Source organism: Peromyscus leucopus, chromosome 8b (genome assembly GCF_004664715.2).
Source record: "Peromyscus leucopus breed LL Stock chromosome 8b, UCI_PerLeu_2.1, whole genome shotgun sequence".
NCBI lineage: Eukaryota > Metazoa > Chordata > Mammalia > Rodentia > Cricetidae > Peromyscus > Peromyscus leucopus.
In genome coordinates, this window is record NC_051086.1 from 99,728,811 (window position 1) to 99,748,260 (window position 19,450).

Below are 19,450 nucleotides of genomic sequence, written 5' to 3' on the forward strand. Positions count from 1 at the left end.
CTGAGAATTGGATTCCGGTCGTCAGGCTTAGCGGCAAGCACCTTTTATCCATGGAGCCATCTTACCAGCCCAGAGAAACAGTCTGTTTAGGGCTTTCTCGCTCCTACTCCTTGGGCCCTGAAGCCAGAAGAGAAACATGAGGAAGCCAGAACGCGTGCCTCTGGAGTATGAAAATTATAGTGATATGCAAATATGTCTGGATCCTGACACTGGACAGTCAAAGTTACCAAAGTCCCTGGCCAGATGCCCCCCAAATCCCCATGAGGTCAAATCTGCAGAAATCCCATCTGAACTTTCTGGGTAGGTTGGAAGGTGGGGTTCCACCCACTACAACTTGCCGCATGCCCCTCCCAAGCATGACTCTTTATCTGTCTCTGCCTCACCCTCCAAGGGATTCACTGTGAGTCCTGCCTCACCCTCCAAGGGACTCACTGTGAGTCCTGCCTCACCCTCCAAGGGACTCACTGTGCGTCCCCACCTCACCCTCCAAGTGCTGTAGCAGGAGGGTGGGGCAGCTGACCAGAGGCTGAGAGGGAGTGGAGCAGACTCTAGCCTCCTCAGAGCATAGGAAAGGATGGCGAGGTAGGCAGCTCTACTTCTGAAGTATCCCTCCTTCCTACCTTGTAGAAAGTGCCTGTCCCTGATGGTACAGTTGCAGGGGCCCCAATAGTGGGTCTGTGGGGTTCCTTCCTGACTGTGGAGGCTTCAGTGGGGGGCAAAGAAGCAGGAAAGCCTTCTCCTGCGCCTGGCTTCCAAAGCTGGGGTGCCTGGGGACTGTGGCACCTTAGGTGGGGGTTCTCCAAAGCAAGCTCCTGACCTCTAGGGTTAATTAGCAAGGCTGGGCCCTGTCTAGGTATTTCTATGCTGTACCTGGTGGAAATGCTGACCAGTCAGGAGAGTGGTGTAGAATCCCCATCCTGGTGGGAAAAAGAGGGCCCAGGAAGAGCGAAGGTCATGCCTGGAGGTGTGTGTTTACTAAGGGAGAGCCATACTGTATGAAACAATGGCTTCAGCCTGGGCCTTGCACTGGCCACCTCATTTCACAAAGCAGCATTTGGCTTCCCTGTGAATGCCAGTGCAGAGGCAGGAGGACTCAGCTCCTGAATACAGACACCATCCTGAGGTACAGGCTGATCAAAGTAGATGGAGATGGGAGAGGGACCTGAGTTCGGATCCCCAGAAACCCAGTAAATACCAGGTTGGCCTGGTGACCCTCCTGTAATTCCAGCCTCAGGAAGCAAAAACCAAGTATCCCCCAGGGCAAGCCAAGGTTATCAAACTTAGCCTTACCCGTGAGCTCTGGTTTTGATTAAGAGAGTCTGCTCCAAAGAATAAGGTAGAAGAGCCATGAGTCCAACATCACCCTTAGGCCTCCACACCACATGTGTGCAGCAGGTGCACCCACACAAATGTGCACTCATACACGAGAAATACATGTGCAAACATGAATATGGCAGAGGTGGGCCTGGAGAGATGATTCAGTGCACTGGCTACTCTTCCAGAGGACCCAGGTTCAGTTCCCAGCACCCACATGATGGAGGCTCACAGCCACCTGAAGGTCTAGTCCAAGGGGAATCTGTTGTCCTCTTCTGGCTTGGCTCTGAGGCCAGTCTTCTCTGGCTAGGGCGTCCCTGAGAGTTGAGACTGACAGATTCTTCAGCCCAATCTCGCCCCCAACTTAGAGAAAGTGAGGTAAAGGGTCTTGATTCTGTCTCCTCCATTTCCCAAGTATTCACCAGAGAGTGTCCACGATCTGTGGCTTCCAACATAACAGAAAGTCAGATCACCTTTGATCCTGGGCTCTTTGTCCCTTGGGAATCACGAGTGGGCCACATTAACATTATCTTTGTGCTCAGCCTAAGGCTGGTTGGAGAAAAGAAACAGACCCCCCTGTTCCAAGTTCAGATGGAGGATGGAAGGGGTAAAAGAAGTTACCAAATGAGAGAATGACCCTTCCAGGTAGTATGAATATTAGTTTTTGTTTGTTTGTTTTTTTTTGTTTTTTTTTTTTTTTGAGACAGGGCTTCTCTGTGTAACAGCCCTGGCTGTCCTGGAACTGGCTCTGTAGACCAGGCTGGCCTCGAATTCACAGAGATCCCCCTGCTTCTGCCTCCTGAGTGCTGGGATTAAAGGCGTGGACCACCGCCACCATGCTTACTTTTTCTTTTAAATTTATTTTATTTTACTTATTTATTGTTATTATTCAGGGCCGGTATGTGTGTGTGTGTACACGGCCTGAGGATGGTAGCCAGACAACGACTTTCGGGAGTCAGTGCTCACCTTCCATCCTAGGTTCTGGGGATCACACTCCCAGGTTCAGGCTTGTTTGTGCAGTAAACATGTTCTCCTACGGAGCCATCCGGTCAGCTCAAAACCAGTACTAAAGAGTGCTGTGAAATAGTACTCTAACTACGTAAAGATGTGTTACATTTGTTTATGTTGTAGAATATTAATTTAACTATGTAAAGGTGTGTTACATTTGTTTATGTTGTAGAATATTAATTTAACTATGTAAAGGTGTGTTACATTTGTTTATGTTGTAGAATATTAATTTAACTATGTAAAGATGTGTTACATTTGTTTATGTTGTAGAATATTAATTTAACTATGTAAAGGTGTGTTACATTTGTTTATGTTGTAGAATATTAATTTAACTATGTAAAGGTGTGTTACATTTGTTTAACAATATAAAGATGTGTTGCTTTGCCTGCCTAAGGCACCTGATTGGTCTAATAAAAAGCTGAATGGCCAATAGCTAGGCAGGAGAGGGATAGGAGGGACTGGCAGGCAGAGAGAATAAGTAGGGGGAGGAATCTAGAGAGGAGAGAGAAGAGAGGGGAGAGAACCAGTGAGAAAGAAAGGGAGGCACCTGGGGCCACCAGACAGACAGACACAGAGTAGGACACACAGAATGAAAGAAAGGTAAAAAGCTCAAGTCAAAGCGTAGATGGAGAGAAACAGGTTAATTTAAGTTATAAGAGCTAGTGGGACAAGCCTAAGCTAAGGGCAAGCATTCATAACTAATAATAAGTCTCTGTGTCAGGATTTGGGAGCTGGTTGGCAGTCAAAAGAAAGCCTGCTACATAAGAGTATAAGTGAGAGGGGGTAGCCTAGGCTAGCGATCAAGGGGCTAGCCTAGGCAGCGATCAAGGTGCCCTACTAAAGGTGCCAGCTGGACTAAATCTTGAAAAACTGATGAGACTTCTCTTTGGCTAAGAACTTCAGAACCAGAGCAGCCAAGGTCCTAAAAGGGACCATGTGGATGAGAGAGGGGGTGAAGCATCTATTTCACACAAATGCATGTGTGTGACCCTGGAGTCCTGGGAGTGGAAGGATGAATCTGCAGAAGGTAGCAGTGGTTCCGGAGGACACTGGGGGTCCTCAGAGCTCACACATAAGGATCCCCATGTACAGAGCCAAAGTCCAGGCTCTGACTGACCTTGATTATTGGTCCCTGGAACAGAGGTCTCCTAAGGCCTGGAGAAAGGGAATGCTAGGAAGAGGCGATCCCAACCACTGACAGGACTGAGGGAGACAGAGTACAGAGTAAAGGTCACACATACCTGTGTAAAGTGACCCAACAAGGCTGTCCAGGACTGATAAGGACACTAAAAGAGATTTCACCATCTAGAGGCCTGATCAAAAAAGAGCAAGAAGGAACCAGAGCTGGTCGCGAGGAGAGGGAACTGTAGGAGACAGGTGGAAGTGAGCAAGGCCTGTAAACTGGGGAAGGAGCGAATATGGAGGCTTAAAGGCTGGATGAGTTGGGGAGGAGGGGTGTAGAGTTGGCCTTGGGGAAGGGTGTAGAATCTTGACTGTGGGGCAGACGAGATCCAGAAGCACCTGCGGCTTTTCCACTGGCTGCAAGAACAGAACTAAAGTTCTAGGAAAGGCGCAAAGCTACACAGAGAAACCTTGTCTCGAAAAACAAACAAACAAAAAGAACAGAACTAAAAAAAAGGCCAACTGCCATCAAGTACTCCCATCCCTGCTGGGAGAAAGATGGGCCGGGGACATCGCTGGTGCTGAATATCCCATGCAGAAGCAAGGGAAGGAAGTTAATGAAGCCTTCATTCTGCACATAGGCTCACACCCTTGCTCACACATCCTGAGGCTGTGATGGATGGGATACCCATCTTGGCAGAGCCCCTGGGGTCCTCCGTGCAGGGAGGAGGTTTAGAGCCTGGAAGAAGACAGCTTAGGGTAGATCCAGTTTAGGCTAACTGTGCCATGAACATACACAATGTGTTTGTGTCTTTCCACGTTGCCAGAATGTGTTGACTGTTCACAGACACACAAGCAGTAACAGGGTCATTGACTCTACTCCTGGAGTCAGCTGGATTCTTGACCACACCGACTCTAAGTTCATCACACTCCAGTGTTTGGGGTGGCACAGGGCCCACACGGGCCGCAGCACTCAGTGGGTGTTGCAGGACAGCTTTAGGAGTCGTCCTGGCCCTCTATTTTGTTTTGAGGCAGGATCATGTCTGCTATATCTCCAAATGCTTCAGGCTAGCTTGTCCCCAACCTTCTGATTCTGGGTAAGCCTCCTGTCTCTGTCTCATATCTGGCCACAGTTTGAGTGCTGGGATTACAGATGTCTGCTTTTGTTTTTAATTACATGTATTTATTTGCATAGATACAGATCAGAAACAACTTCTGAGAGGTCAATCTCTGTTCTCCCTTTCTTCCATGTGGGTCCCAGGGGATTGAAGTCTGTAGCTAGAGTTTTCCTGCCTTGCCCACAGTCAGGACAAATCTCTGTCACCCACCAGTCCCAGAGCCACTCAGACCCAACCAAGTAAACACAGAGACTTATATTGCTTACAAACTGTATGGCCGTGGCAGGCTTCTTGCCAACTGTTCTTATAGCTTAAATTAATCCATTTCCATAAATCTATACCTTGCCATGTGGCTTGTGGCTTACTGGCATCTTCACATGCTGCTTATCATGGTGGTGGCTGGCAGTGTCTCCCTCCTCAGCCTTCCACTTCCCAGAATTCTCTCAATTCTCCTCTCTGTTAGTCCCGCCTATACTTCCTGCCTGGCCACTGGCCAATCAGTGTTTTATTTATTGACCAATCAGAGCAATTTGACATACAGACCATCTCACAGCAGAAGTCATTGGTTTTGGCCATAGGTGTTTTTACCCTCTGAGTCATCTTATGGGCCCAACATTCAGCTTTTTAACTTTGTATGTGGCTCCTGGGGATCCAGCCTCAGGTCATGGGTCAAGCACTTTTATCCTCTGAGCCCCCTCTTCAATCCATTCCAATCTACTGATATCTATAAGAATAAAGCTAGGCTGGGCAGTGGTGGCGCACGCCTTTAATCCCAGCACTCGGGAGGCAGAGCCAGGTGGATCTCTGTGAGTTCGAGGCCAGCCTGGTCTACAGAGCGAGATCCAGGATAGGCACCAAAACTACAAGGAGAAACCCTGTCTCAAAAAAAAAAAAAAGAAAGAAAGAAAAAAGAAAAAAAAGAGGGCTAGAGAGATGTCTCAGCAGTTAAGAGCACTGGCTGCTTTTTTAGAGGACCCAGGTCCAATTTTCAGCAGCCACATGGTGCCTCACAACCAGCTGTAACTCTAGTGTCAGGGGTTCCGATGACACCCTCTTCCAGCCTTCAAAGGCAGCAGGCATGCAAGTGGTATGTAGACAAAACACCCATACACATAAAATAAAAATAAATTTTATTAAGAGACCAAAACAAAGTCGGAGAGAGAGAGAGAGACTTGGAACAGGATGCTGAGTCATTCTACCTTAGCACTTTTTTTTTTTTTTTTTTTTGGTTTTCTGAGACAGGGTTTCTCTGTGTAGCTTTGCGCCTTTCCTGGAGCTCACTCTGTAGACCAGGCTGGCCTCAAACTCACAAAGATCCTCCTGCCTCTGCTTCCCGAGTGCTGGGATTAAAGGCGTGCGCCACCACTGCCCAGCTGCATTATTTCTAATTGTGTGGGATGCTGGTGACTGTGCCTAGGGCCTCAACTGCTAGTCACGTGGTGCACTCCTGAACTCTATCTATCTCCAGAGCCTACTTTAGCATTTTTACTCCAAATTTTGGCTCTACACAAAATAGAGAACTCAGAGCAGGGCATGGCCTGCTTCTCTGTGTAGAACTGTTTTAAAACTCTGGGATTGGCTGGACTCAGTGGTACAGGAGGCTGAGGTGGAAGGATCATGGGTGAACAAAAATTCCAAACCAGTTAGCCAGACCCCAACTCCAAAAAAAAAAAAAAGAAAGAAAGAAAGAAGAAGAAGGAAAAGGAAGAAAGGAGAAGAAGAAATGGGATGAATATGGAAGGCAGTAGAGGGAAGGAGGAGATGGTTTCATATTTCCGTGTGTGTGTGTGTGTGTGTGTGTGTGTGTGTGTGTGTGTGTAAGTGTGGGGGTGCTCAGAAAAACGCCCTTCACACGCGACAGGATTCAGCATAGCTCCATGAAGCCTGACTCTTCAACACCTCGTAAAAGGAGTGTCATAAGGTAAAAGGTGGTTTCTAAGGCCTCTTTGCACCTTTCAGGTCCCATGCCCTTGCTGAGCTGTGGCGTGTGCCCTTTGCACCAGCTTGCTCACTGGTGGTGAACTGGATTGATCCTGTGGTGTGCTGAAAGGTGGTGCTGCTATGAAGACAGCTTGGTCATAGACGTTTGCAGGTGGATCCATATCCGCTTGGGAGACACCAGGACGTGACTGGCCCCTGGCCCTCTCCTCTCAAGACAGTTATCAAGGGGGTTGGAAAGCGCTGCCTGCCAGTTTCCAGGTGATGTAATAGCTAGAGAGAATTCCACTGACCTACCTGTGCCATTGGTCACTGCCTGCCCCTCCCCTGCAGCTTTCCGCCACCTCCAGCCAGGCTGTCCCTGGGAAGTGGGTGAAAGGAAATGCCAAGGCCAATGCAAAGGCCTCTTGCCACCTCCCAGGGGGCGGTGCCCCTCCTTGATGCTTGGGGTTGGAGCATAAGGAGGAAGCAGTTTCAGTCACCCAGGCAGGGTGGCAGGTGGGCTGAGGGAGGCCTGGCAGCCTGCCAGCCACAGGCTCCGTTCTCTTCCCATCCAGGCTGTGGTCTCAAGGTGGCAGTAAGGCTGTGGCGATACGATCCTGGTAGCTGAGAATGCCCCAGGCTCTGGAGCGAGCAGATGGCAGATGGGCCTGGGTCGTCCTGCTGGCCTCCCTGGTGACCCAGGCCCTCACCTTGGGCTTCCCTGCTTGCATTGGCGTTTTCTTCACTGATCTGCAGCGCGACTTCCAGGCCACCAACAGTGAGACCTCATGGTTTCCCTCTATCATGGGGGCCATGATCCATGGTGGGGGTGAGCAGCTTGAACAGGGGGTAAAGGAAGAGGGATGAAGGGTCTGTTGGGGGCCCTGGGTGGGGGTGCGATCTTCCTGACTCTGAGGCCATCGGCTTCACCTCCTGGATACATTCCCGAGATTTACTTGATTTGATCAGGGCCTGACACACCCGGCTAGGATCCAGCTGCCCTGAGTCCTGTTCCTTGAAATCTGGGCTGCATTAGCCATGGGAAAGCGGAGTGAGGCACAAACCAGGCAATGACTCTTAGTGACTGATCTGAGACATTCAATAACAGGTTGAGTGACAGCTGATACTGGGACCAACAGACCCAGGTTGGGCCATCTTTCAGGACCTTTCCTTCCCTACAATAAGGAGAAAATAGCTAGCATACTGCCCAGCTCCCACGTGATGTGGCAAGAGAGACCTCATGGGTCCTGGAGCTAGTATGATCTAGAAAACATATGGGGCTGTGAATTATTAGTATATTAGAGAGCCTCACTGTGGCTTCAAGATAGGAAAGGACAAGCCATAAGCAGGGGGCACAGGAAATGCCCCATCTCTCCCTGAGGGTCCCCTGCAGAATCTGGAGCTTAGAGAGAAGACAGATCCCATCCTCCCCTTCTCCTTGCTCTCCAGGGGGCACCAGGGGGCACCAGTGACCTCTCTCTAGCACCTGAGAGGGTTACTGGAGAGACAGGGACCTTAAAGGAGGCTTGATCAACGAAAGCAGAGCCACTATCCACAGGGACACACACACACACACACACACACACACACACACACACACACACACATTTGTTTACCTCTGCTGATCCCAGCTCCCCGGCAACCTTTCTGCCGCTCCCTCCACCAGCCCGAAGGTTACTCTAGATATTTCCCTCACACTGAGAAAAAGGAAATTCTGGAGGGGGAGTTTATCAGAATCCATGATGACCCCTGAGTTGACCACAGAAGTGTGGACTTAGGATAAGAAGGAAAAGCCAAGTCTGGCCTAGGATGTGTGGCCTCCTGGCCTTCAGGGTTGGAGTTCTGTACAGTGGAGATCTCAGATGGATCTTTGTCATGCAGGCCGAGGAGGGACGTGCATTAGAGACTGGAGACTAGGCATCATGCGGAAACCCCAATTCACCAGCCAGCTTTGGTCTCACTGCCCTGTCGCAGACATACCTGCAACTTCTGTGGTGTGAGAGTCCCACCTGTCCATCTCCTCACCTACATAAGTGTGTTAAGCCTGTTGCTCACCCAGAGTATTGGAGAACAGAGGAAAGCCAGCACCAGGTGCGAGGCCCACAGAGACTGAGGAGGGATCTGAAGGCAGAACAGTGCCCGGCCAGGCAGAGGGCACAGGTGGCTCAAGATTCCCCACCCCAGCTCCACTCCCTCCTCATCTATGACTCAGAGCTCTTCCCAAGGTCTTCTTCCTGAGTCAGGTAAAGTCCCAGAGGTGGGGAAGACACAGGGGCTGGCAGTCACACCCACTCAGAGCCTTCTACATTCTGCAGCGGCAAGAGCAGGCTGCTCGGCAGCCTTGGCATGACTGTATACGAGACTGCGTACCAGACCGTTACTCTCTCTCCGTTGTTCTCAGACCTACACTTGCTCACACCACCCTTCCCCCCCCCCATCAAAGATACACACACACACATGTGCTGTGTGTGCACACACTTTCTGGGCCCTTTGGGAAAGTTACCACAAGAAACTCCGTTGAATGTGTTTCCTGGGGCAGACTGCCCAAAGAATGTGAGCCTGCGAGGTATCTAGGAACAGTTGGCCAGTCTGGCTGGTTTCTATTTGCCAGGATGTGGGGCTAGTGAGAAGGCAGCTGCGGGTGAGACAGGCCTTTCTTCATGTGGAGCCGATTGTTTAAGTATGGATTCAGGGAGCTCCAGGTTGGATTGCTTTGGGAGGCCACCTCCCTTCCTTCCTTCCTTCCTTCCTCCTTCCTTCCCTTCCTTCCTTCCTTCCTTCTTCCCTCCTCTCTCCCTCCCTTTTTTCTCAATCTCCTCTCTGTATCTCTCAGACTCTTCCTGCTTCCAGCCTCTCTGTGTGTCTCTCTCTCCCTCTCTCAAGATATCTCCCCTATTTCAATCTTTCTCTCTCTCCCAATCTCAATCTCTCTGTCTCTGTCCTCTCAATCTCTCTCTCTCTCTTTCTCTCTCTCTCTCTCTCTCTCTCTCTCTCTCTCTCTCTCTCTCTGTGTGTGTGTGTGTGTGTGTGTGTGTGTGTGTGTGTGTCCCCAAAAGAAAGAGCCCAAAGCCTACATGCTGAACATGCTCTCTCCCCCTGAGCTGCATCCCCAGCCCTAGGTGCATGGATTGGGCAGTGGCTAGAATCAATGAGAGAGGGAAGAGGGGATCTGGCCTGATTTTCTCCCTAACACTCCAAAGGTCAGAGCAAGGAAGTACAGAGTGGTCCAGGACCCCAGTGAAGTGCAGGAGGTTGGAAGGAGAAGGGTCTGAGCTTCCAGAAGACCTTGGGGTGAAAGTGAGGACTGGAGGTGCATGCTGAGATCAAGTGCTCTAGGGAGGTTCTTTCTGGGGCAAACCCCAAGCAAGGGTGTGATGCTCACATGGATCACAATCCCAAATGATTAGACCCACATGGAATTGTTCTCTGCTTGGCTAGTGAAGGGCTTTGTTTGCCCTTTAGATGTCCTTACAGTGGTCACACATCACCTAATCTAACCCCTCATTCCATAGGGGAGGAAACTGAGGCAGAAAGGAGCATCGAGCCTTACTGGGGCCACATGGCCGGACTGGCAGCATAGAGACCAGAGCCAGGCTAGCCGGTTTTAGTTATCTGTGAAGCCCCATGGCTAGTTCTACTAGAACCCCACTCCTGCCCTACTGTGCCTGACTCCGGACCTCCTCACCCAGTGCCACTTGTCTTGCCTACAGGACCCCTGTGCAGCATCCTGATAAAACGTTTCGGCTGCCGAGTGACCATGATACTGGGGGGCATGCTGTCCAGCCTGGGCATGGTGGCCAGCTCCTTCTCTGGCTCACTCAGCCAGTTCTTCCTCACAGCAGGATTGATCACAGGTAACTGTCACTCTACGCAAAAGTGGCAGGGTGGGTGGGATTGCTTACAGCCAGGGGAGACGACAGACAGGGGACCGGTCCATAAGAACGCTTAAATGGACTGTCTGCCTCTCTCCCTCTGCTCTCCCCTCTCTCAGTCTCTTTCCACCCTCCCCTCCAGCTTCCCCCCTCCCTTTTTTCTTTTTCAGCTCCCTTCATCCCCTTTGTTGGAGGGGTTAAAACAAGGTCTCACTTATGTCCTTCAGCCTTGCCTGAACTCATAGCAAGCCTTCTGCCTCAGCCTCCTGAGTGTTGGGATGACAGGTGTACACCACCGTGTCCAGTTCCTTCCCTCTCTATCCTTTTTCCTTTTCTTCTTTTCCTAGTGCTAGGGATTAAATCCAGCACCGTGTACAAACTACTCGTGCATCCTACCCCTGGTACGACCCCAACCCCACACGTGTGTAAAAGGAGCAGAGAAACAGACAAGTAACCACAGGTTGTGGTGTTATGACAATTTATTTATCTGTTTGCTTGCCTCCTTGGAGATTTTTACTGGTTTTGCTTATTATTGTGTTTTTGAGACAAGGGCTTTTTCCCCCCTTTTTTGAGACAGAATAGCCCTTGGCTAGTTTGGAACTCTATATGTAGACCAGGCTGGCCTCAAACTCACAGAGCTATGCCTGCTCAGCCTCCAGAGTGCTGGGATTAAAGGCATTTACCAAGAATGGCCCAGGAAAGAAGGGGGAAGAATAATGCAAAATAGAGAGATTACCAGTAGGAGTGTTTCAGGAGACAGGTCAAAGGGCAGAAATAGAGCTAGCCGGAGGGAGGCCGTGGGTGAGCCACTGCACGGTGGACCACTGAGTGAGGCTTTAGGAACAAGGCTTTGGACTGCAGGGAGGGAGAAGCCTAGAGTGCCACCTAGAGGGCAGGTAAGGGACTGAACATGTGGGGAGGTCAGGTAGGGGAGGCGCTTTTTGTTGGGAGATTTTGCTTCAGCACTGACCACTGTGGGTCACATGAGGCACAGAAGCAGGGAGACCCCTCTGGAGAGGTGGTACCTCAGTTAAATGGAGCATATTCTAGGCAAAAGACATGGCCCTGGCAAAGATCAGAAAGTGTAGGGGCGGTTTGCTGCCCAGGGGAGAAGGAACCTGTAGGGTGTCATCCCGGTGACTGACAAAGAGTGGCTTGAGATGGATCCCTGGGTTTAGGCCAAAGCCAAACCGCAGTCTTCGAGGGCAGAGAAAACACTTAGGATGTTTTTCAAGTGTGACAGGAAGTCTTTGAGAGGCATTAAAAGTTGATGCTTAAAAATGTCACTGTGAAGAGCTCTAGAGATGGCTTAGTGGCTAAGAGTGTGTACTGCTCTTGCAGAAGACCTGAGTTTATTTCTTAGAACCCAGGTAAAGTGGATCACAACCACCATCACTCCAACTCCAGAGGCTCTGATGCCTCTGACCTCTGCAGGCACGGAATTCCGGTACACACACACATACACACACACACACACACACACACACACACACACACACACACATATAATTGAAAATAAAGATAAATCTAGGGCAGGCAAGATAGTGCAGCAGTTAAGAGCACTCATTGCTCTGTTCCTGGGACCCACATGGTGGGCTTACAACCATCTGTAACTCTAGTTCCAGAAGGTCCTATGTCCTCTTCTGACCTCCACATATATCAGGCATGAACACGGTGCATATACATACATGCAGCCAAAAACACTCATACACATATAATGAGTAGCTCTGAAAGAAAAGTTTTTGAGACAAAGTCTCACTATGGCACCCTGGCTACCTCAGACTGGCCTTGAACTCATGGAGATCCGCCTGCCTCTGCCTCCTGAATTCTGAAATTAGAGTCACTCGCCTTAATAACACCTGGAAAAAAATTCGTTATTGTAGTGCTGCACAGAGGGGAGCTGGGAGAAAGAGCTGAGTGAGATGTTTATAGGCAGGTGATCTGGCACCTTCTTCCATCATGGGAGCTTGGAAGTGTGTCTGGCCTGGGGCCAAAGGAGACAGACATCAAACATGAGCCAAGACCCTACTCCATGTGGAGGTAGAAAGTCCTAGAGTAGGGTTAGAGAGATGGCTCAGAGGTAAGAGCACTGGCTGCTCTTCCAGAGGTCCTGAGTTCAATTCCCAGCGATCACATGGTGGCTCACAGCCATCTATAATAAGATCTGGTGCCCTCTTCTGGCCTGCAGGCAGAACACTGTATACATAATAAGCAAATCTTTTTTTTTTTTTTCTTTTAAAGTTTTTAAGTTCCATTTGCCTTTGGGATACCATCTTACAAGGACTCCAATTTGCAGTAAGGCTCATTAAGGAAGGGAATGGCTCAGTTGCCTTTAGCCTACTGGCTGTGGGTGGATTAGGACTTCTGTTGGTCGAACACACAGATTGCAAGCCCAGCGCCACTTTGAGATCTTTGGCAGCTGTTAACTCTGCAGCTCACACACGATTGAGCCTGTAGGATAATGAGTATTCAGAGACGGGTAATTCCTGGGGGGCACTCACCAACCTAAGACAGAGCGCCTGTGTGGCCAGGGCAGGCATCTCCATGATGGGTAAGGTGACCTGCTGATGTCCCAAGCAACCTAAGTCAGAAGCTCATTTATTAGTAAAAGGGGAACCTGTAGGGCACTCCCCCCCCATTTTGGGTAACTATTGCCTTGCTTGCTGACCTTGACCTTGATATCCTCCCTATGCTAATTCCCTCCTGGGTTCCACCCTCCTGAATGCTTAAGGGAAGTTCCTTGTCTATGTATCCTGCATAATGGGTGTTAACAGCTTAGATGCAAGATTGTAAAACATCTATAGTGAACTTCTGCCCTCCAGGGTTTTCCCATTGTGCTGTAAATCTGTATTCAAGACCTCTTCCCTCCTTCAATAAACGGCATTCAGCATTTAAAAAAAAAAAAAGAAAGAAAGAAAGAAAGAAAAGGGTTTTTTGAGAACCCTGTCTCAAAACAACAACAAAATAAGATTCTATTTCTCTCCATGCTTATTCTTGATTCTTTAGGGCCTTTCTTTACGTATTATGCCTTTTTTTTTTTTTTTTCGAGACAGGGTTTCTCTGTGTAGTTTGCACCTTTCCTGGGACTCACTTGGTAGCCCAGGCTGGCCTTGAACTCACAGAGATCCGTCTGGCTCTGCCTCCCGAGGGCTGGGATTAAAGGCGTGCGCCGCTGCCACCGCCGCCGCCGCCGCCGCCGCCGCCGCCGCCGCCGCCACCGCCGCCACCACCACACAGCTACGTATTATGCCATTTTAAAATGTAAACTTTCCATTTTGATATTAATAATGTTCAAGTTTTCCACAATTAACAATAAATTTCCAGAAGGAAGATGGGGCCCCACAACGATTCTACCTGGTTCATAATGATGACATTGAGCAGACAAATACTACTCATAGATCGCCTCTGGACTACAAACTGTTCAGGACTGTTTTTCAAGGTGGCTAAGATAACCCATCATCTTACACCTCTAGCCAGAACTTTAGATAAGCTTTACCCATTCCCCCGAGACTGGCTACAAATGTCACAGCTAGTCCTTATGAGACTTAACTGTTGCTTTACTTTTCTTACAGGATCCCACAGAGACACTGTCACCCCCTAGATAGCAGAAAGCAATTTTAAGAAAACAACACCCCCTCTCCCAAAAGGTTTTGTTTTCTCAGAGTTATGAATAATTGTCATCTGTTAGGGGTTGGTTATAAATTGTATTAGGGTTGGGGGTGAAACTATAAAGTTTAGACTCAGGATACTCTTTTGAATAAGAAAACAGGGGTATAAGGTAGATTATTGTATCTACTTGTAAACTAATCAGTAACTATCAGCTTTAGATAATTTGCATTGGTATGGACTCTTGTATATTGATACAAATGTGAAATTATTTTTCTATTGCTGTTTAAGATAATTTGTATATTGATACAAATACAAAACTGTATGTCATATGTAAAAAAAAAAAAAAAAAAGAAAGAAAGAAAGTCCTAGAATGTCCCTGAGCTGATGTCCCCTCTCGCACTACAGGCCTGGGCATGTGTTTCAGCTTCCAGTCAAGCATCACAGTGCTGGGCTTGTATTTCGTCCGCCGTCGGCCACTAGCCAATGCGCTGGCCTCCATAGGCATCTCTATAGGCGTCACTCTCTGGCCACTGCTGGCCCGATACCTTCTGGAAACCCTAGGCTGGAGAGGCGCCTTCCTCATCTTTGGTGGCATCTTTCTCCACTGTTGTGTATGTGGAGCCATCCTGAGGCCTGTTGCCACCAACGTGGTCCCCGAGCCCAAAGAAGATCCTCCTCTACCTCCCAAGACACCTACACGCAGCTGGCTGGCAACATGCATCTCAACCATCCAGTACCACCTGGCCTTTGACATCCTTCGGCACAATATGGCCTTCTGCATATATGTAACCGGTGTGACATGGATGATCCTGGGTTTCCCTCTGCCGCACATCTTCCTGGTGCCGTACGCTGTGCACCATGGGGTGGATGAGTATCGGGCAGCCATGCTCATGTCGGTCATCGGCTTCTGCAACATCTTCTTACGGCCAGTGGCAGGGCTGCTGGTAGGCAGGAAGAGCTTGGCTGCCTACCGGAAGTATCTTTTTAGCACCGCGATCCTTGTGAATGGGCTCACCAATTTAATATGCACGGTGTCAGCGGACTTCTCGGTGCTCCTGAGCTACTGCCTGGTGTACAGCCTGTCCATGTGTGGCGTTGGGATCCTCATCTTCCAGGTCCTCATGGACATTGTCCCGATGGATCGATTCCCCAGTGCCCTGGGCTTTTTCACAGTCCTATGTGGTGTGGCTTCCCTCATCTCTCCACCGTTGGCTGGTGAGAGCCTGGGGGGGGGGGCAGTCAGCCATGCCCAGGTGGAGCCTGTATGAGTAGGGCATAGGGGGTAAATCAAAGGACAACATCTGGACAGATTTGAGCTCAGTCTACCATTGTCACAAGGGACTTAGAATCTGTGGTCCTCCCCTTTCCTCAGCAGCTCAGGGACCACGCTATAGTGTATTATCTATCTGACAATCAAGGTATGAAAATATAGGCTTGGACAGACATGGTAATGCATGCCTGTAATCCCACCAGCTGGGAAATGGAGGCAGGAAAATCAAGAGTTCAAGGCCATCCTTAGCTATATAGCAAGTTTGAGGTTTATCTCAGTCTCCTCATCAGAGAAAAGAGAAACAGAGAGGGCTAAGAGCACTTGCTGCTCTTACAGAGGACCCAGGTTCATTGCTGGCACCCACATGGAGGCTCACAACTGTTCATAACTCCAGTTCCAGGGAATCCAGTGCCCTCTTCAGGCTTTTACAGCACACTTACATACATGCAGGTAAAACACTCATATACATATAATAAGTGAATCTTTTTTAAGGGCGGGAGGGGCTGGGGAGATGGTGCAGCAGTTAAGAGCACTTGTTGCTCTTGCAGAGGACCACAGGTTCGGTTCCCAGCACCCACATGGTGGCTCACAGCCATCTGTAACTCCAGTTTTAGATGATCCAATGCCCCCTTCTGGCTTCTGTGAGTAATGCACACGTGTGGCATTTTATACACACACACACACACACACACACACACACACACACACACATATATACATGAAGACAAAATATTCATACTCTTTTTTTTTTTTTTTTTGGTTTTTCGAGACAGCTTTGTGCCTTTCCTGGAACTCCCTCTCTAGCCCAGGCTGGCCTTGAACTCACAGAGATCCGCCTGGCTCTGCCTCCCAAGTGCTGGGATTAATGGCATCCGCCACCACTGCCTGGCTAAAATACTCATACTCTTAAGTAAAATATTTTTAAGGGTGGAGGGGAGGGAGGGAAGGAGATAGAGAGAGAAAGGGTTTGCACTCTAGGCCTATGTGAATCTGTCATCTGCCTTCCTGGACCTTTGCTCTTATCAGTGAATCATGGTGATAAGAGGAACGGCCTTGTTGTAAGGATCGCAAGGTAGGAAGCAGAGGACATGACTCATGATAAGAGCTGTACCTGTGTTTACTGTGATTAACAACCTGCCTCTCCTACCCGTGAGTCCAGGCAGACCACTTTTCTTCTTTGAGCTATAATGCCAACACAAAGTGCGGAAGAAAGCATGTGCCGTTATCATCCACCCAGAGCAGTCACAGAGTACCCCAGGTCAAACCTCGCTCGTGGGCCTTACCTTCAAGAATGGAAGCAAAGGGACCTGTGGGGACAGATGCTAGGAGGAAAACAAGCGGAATTTGCAAGACAGAGAGACCCATGGGGAAGGTTACTGCATAGTGGAGAGATGGACCTTCCGAGCAGGTGGGAGGAGGCTGGTCCTGGGGGCATCAACACCAGTGCCAGTTACTATGGTACTGTGCTCAGACCCTGAAGCTCAGATCAGAGAGTTGAGCTCACTCTGTAGACCAGGCTCGAACTCAGAGATTTGCCTGCCTCTGCCTCCTGAGCGCTGAGATTAAAGGTGCACACCACCAACACCCAGCACCAGTGAGTCTTTTTCTCCAGTGTGAGTTCCAGTTTCCCAGGAAGTCCTGTAGGCAAATGAACACCTAAAGTGGTCGGGTTAGGGCCGGAGGTGGGGTTGTGGCTGGGCAAACAGCTCAGAGTCCACTAACCCTTCTCCCCGGTTTCCCTGCCCCAAGGGTAAAGGGCCCTGAGGTTCTCCTAGGAAGGACATCTGCCTAGGCCGGAAGCCAGGTGTTTCCCCACCTCCTTTCACTCCACACACCTACTGTGCACTTCCAAGGTGCCAGTCACAATTTCTTGTTGAGCAGAAATGAATCTAAAATCTCCACCCTCCTCAAATGCACAAGTTAGTTGGAGGACCCCTATAGCTTCCATGGTGGATTAACTTGTTCTCTGTCCCCCAGGACTCCTGCTGGACACGACCAACAACTTCAGCTATATTTTCTACGCGTCAAGCTTCTTGCTCATCTCAGCGGCCCTCTTCATAGGAGGAGGCTTCTATGCCGTGGAGAAGAAGCAGCTGAAACAAAATGGGCCAGCCAAGGTGGAGGACACCATCTCAGAGATTACCCCAATGCAGGGTCTTACCTCGGAAGACAAGGACGGCACCAAGAAGCAACTGTGCCCTGAAAACATGTACGTGACCACTGTCTGAACTCCAGAAGTCACATGTGACCTGCCTCAGAGCTCTGAGGTCCATAAGGGACCTTCCTGCCAGGAAGTAGAGTATAGAAACGGGCCTTCCTGACTTTCTTCCTTGGGTCCCAGGAAGATGGATCTGAGTCCTGTTTGAAGCAGTCATAGCTAGCTACCCTGGGCTGGCTTCTCACAGCTGCTCCTACAGCCCAACACTCTGGGTCTTCCCACCCAACCTTCCCATTTCGACACTCTCTGTCCTTCTTGGCAACTCTCCAGACAATTCTGAAGAATTCACCTTTCTTCCAAGAACCTCCTCCCCTCTTCCCACATAATCAGCCCTGACCCCTCAGGTCAGGAGGATCAAGGGTGCTGCTTTGCAAAGCTGAGCCTCACACTGACTGGAGCCACGGGAGAGGCAGAGATGGAGGGCCAGGATGAGAAGTCTGCGTCAGTACAGGATGGGGACAAATTGATTGGTGGAGTGCGCTGGTCCTGCTACCTCTGCTGAGAGCAGGAGAGGAAGCTGCTGTCATGGAGGGGGTCCTCCTGCTTAGGGCTCAGGATTTATGAAGTCTGAGGAGTCTTCTACCATCAAGCAGGGCCTGAGCCAGGATGTTCTCTCTTCCCCTACTCTGTATCCATATAAGGGAAGGCAGACATTTGACTGACCAGGAGACAGGAAGGCCGGCCGGCTAGGTAGCCTAAGGAACATTATGAAAATTGGGTTTGTATATGCAAACTGTAGCCTGTGCTCTGTTCTTGGCCTTCTGAGGTTCCCCTTTCTCTGGGATGTGTTAGAACTATCAACCCTGAGGCAGTAGTTGGCTAAATCAGCAGCTGCTGCGAGCCTGAGTGCATGGTCTGGAGCTATGCCCATGCACACACTTCTGGTGGTACCCTCTGAGGTCATCACCCAGCACTGGCTGTCATCAGCCCTGGCTTGTCCCAACAGGGCACTCCAGGGAATGGGAAAACAGACTGTTTGAATTATATACAAAAACATTCCCTGCAGCGGGTCATAAACTCTGGACTAATAAAGCAGGAAAACAGGCCTGAGTAAATTTCCTCCACTCTCCCAGCTTGGCAGAGATTTCTTGGTCTTGTTTGTTGGTTCTGGTTCAACCAGACTCCAGCAAGAAAACCTTATCAGGAAAAATGATTTTATTTTCATGACTGACGCCAGCCTTCCTCCTCCACATGTCCATCTGGCATGAATAAGCATCTTTAGGACTGGCCCATCTCTGCTGAGATGCTGTCAAGAGTGCCCCCTTGGGGCCAAAGGAAGTACTGCAGTGGTGCGTTTGCTGTGTTGCTCTGGGCTTCCTGTTCACTATCTCAAGACCTTGGGTGGAGATGGCTGAGTAGGTCCAGGCACCTGCTGCCAAGCCTGACAACTTGAGTTTGACCCCTGGGACCCACGTGGTGGAAAGAGAGGCCCCACTACCACAAGTTGTCCTCTGGCCTCCACATGTGGCACACACACAAATACACACAAAAATAAATGTAAATTTTTTTTTTAAAGTTTGGTCTGCATAAGATGTCACCTTCAGATTGAAAAGTCTGCCTCTGTGTCTAAACCCCACTGCTTTCCTGATCCCAACTTGGTCCTGAGCTTGGCCACCAGGGATAGCTTGTGCTCTGAAGGGAAAATGCCAAGACCTTTTTCCCCACCCTAATGGAAAACAGAGTTGGACTGGCTAATGGGTCCATTTCCAGGAAACATTTAAGTGAAATGGTATCCCTGAACCTCCAGCTAGGAAATTTTCATCTCACTTGCCCGTTGGTAATAATGGCATTAATCTATAGGCAACAAGCAAAGAAGGAACGAGGTAGGAATGTAGCTTAGAATGGTAGTGTGTACCAAGTCCTGGGTTCAATCCCCAGCCTCAAATAAACCTATAAGTCTTGTAATCCCAACACTCAGGAGGTAGAAGCAAGAGGATGAGAAGTTCAAGGTATTCTTGGCTACATAGTAAGTTCAAAAGAAAAAAATCTCTGAGCAAAA

General features: G+C 49.4%; 1 protein-coding gene across 3 annotated transcripts; it reads left to right on the plus strand.

The window, feature by feature from the left end:
* The first annotated feature begins 6,892 nt into the window (after positions 1 to 6,892).
* Slc16a5 (solute carrier family 16 member 5) lies at positions 6,893 to 18,510 on the plus strand. Of its 3 annotated transcripts, none has more exons than XM_028889725.2 (4): positions 6,893 to 7,311; positions 10,193 to 10,336; positions 14,369 to 15,178; positions 17,211 to 18,510. In XM_028889725.2, exons 1-4 carry the CDS (start codon positions 7,113 to 7,115, stop codon positions 17,459 to 17,461), a joined length of 1,404 nt encoding a protein of 467 aa, XP_028745558.1. In that variant the 5' UTR covers positions 6,893 to 7,112; the 3' UTR covers positions 17,462 to 18,510. The 3 variants fall into 3 exon arrangements, with proteins under 3 accessions (XP_028745558.1, XP_037057161.1, XP_037057162.1); XM_037201266.1 differs by having other exon boundaries at positions 6,893 to 7,260; XM_037201267.1 differs by lacking the exon at positions 14,369 to 15,178.
* Positions 18,511 to 19,450: the final 940 nt, after the last annotated feature.